The sequence below is a fragment of the Eulemur rufifrons genome, chromosome 9, assembly GCF_041146395.1.
Source record: "Eulemur rufifrons isolate Redbay chromosome 9, OSU_ERuf_1, whole genome shotgun sequence".
In the NCBI taxonomy this organism is placed as follows: Eukaryota; Metazoa; Chordata; class Mammalia; order Primates; family Lemuridae; genus Eulemur; species Eulemur rufifrons.
The window spans coordinates 37,825,556-37,826,497 of NC_090991.1; the positions used below are offsets into that span (position 1 = coordinate 37,825,556).

Consider the following 942-nt stretch of genomic DNA (forward strand, 5'->3'; position numbering starts at 1 on the left):
CAGTTAACATGTAATTTTGAAGGTCAAGGCAAGCATAATAGGCTCTGGAGCTTGGTCTAACTGCATCCTGTATCTGAGGTCTGGATGCAGGGAAGAGATCCATGGGAGACGTGAGTGGTATTCAATGTAGACGGATGCCCTTTCCCAGTTGCCTAGTGGGATAATAGGATAATAAAGCTGGTGGCTATTTAACACATAGATAAGTTGGTATGAATGACACTTTCACGTTGATGTAATGGTGGATGGATTATAGTTGGTAGCCAGATATGAGGTTCAACAAGAGGTTTCACAGCAACTGGGGCGACAGCAAGTTGTACCACAGCTGGTGGTCTGAAAGACTGGGCGGCAGCAGCTGGACACACCACAGCTGGGGCGGCAGGTGGTCTGACAGCAGACTGGGCGGCAGCAGCTGGACACGCCACAGCTGGGGCGGCAGGTGGTCTGACAGACTGGGCGGCAGCAGCTGGACACGCCACAGCTGGGGCGGCAGGTGGTCTGACAGCAGACTGGGCGGCAGCAGCTGGACACGCCACAGCTGGGGCGGCAGGTGGTCTGACAGCAGACTGGGCGGCAGCAGGTGGACACGCCACAGCTGGGGCGGCAGGTGGTCTGACAGCAGACTGGGCGGCAGCAGGTGGACACGCCACAGCTGGGGCGGCAGGTGGTCTGACAGCAGACTGGGCGGCAGCAGGTGGACACGCCACAGCTGGGGCGGCAGGTGGTCTGACAGACTGGGCGGCAGCAGGTGGGGCGGCTGCAAGAGGTCTTGCAGCAGGTGGTCTGGCAGCAGCTGGGTTGGCAGCAGGTGGGCTGGCAGCAGGTCTCCTGGCAGAGGCCTTGGCCACAGCCCTCGTCAGAACAGACGGAGCCACAACGAGAGTTGACCATGGTGTCAGAGGATGGAGGTTCTAGGTGAATTTCCAAGAGAGCGAATTTCCCAAA

The 942-nt window shown here is 58.7% G+C and overlaps 1 protein-coding gene across 1 annotated transcript; it reads right to left on the reverse strand.

The window, feature by feature from the left end:
- Nucleotides 1-221: 221 nt before the first annotated feature.
- On the reverse strand, nucleotides 222-942 carry LOC138391569 (keratin-associated protein 4-1-like). Its single transcript, XM_069481401.1, has one exon. It carries the CDS (start codon nucleotides 886-888, stop codon nucleotides 274-276), a length of 615 nt encoding a protein of 204 aa, XP_069337502.1. The 5' UTR covers nucleotides 889-942; the 3' UTR covers nucleotides 222-273.

What these genes read in the sequence shown, in the direction of transcription:
- LOC138391569 (XM_069481401.1), bottom strand. Translation starts at nt 888, where the DNA reads ATGGTCAACTCTCGTTGTGGCTCCGTCTGTTCTGACGAGGGCTGTGGC.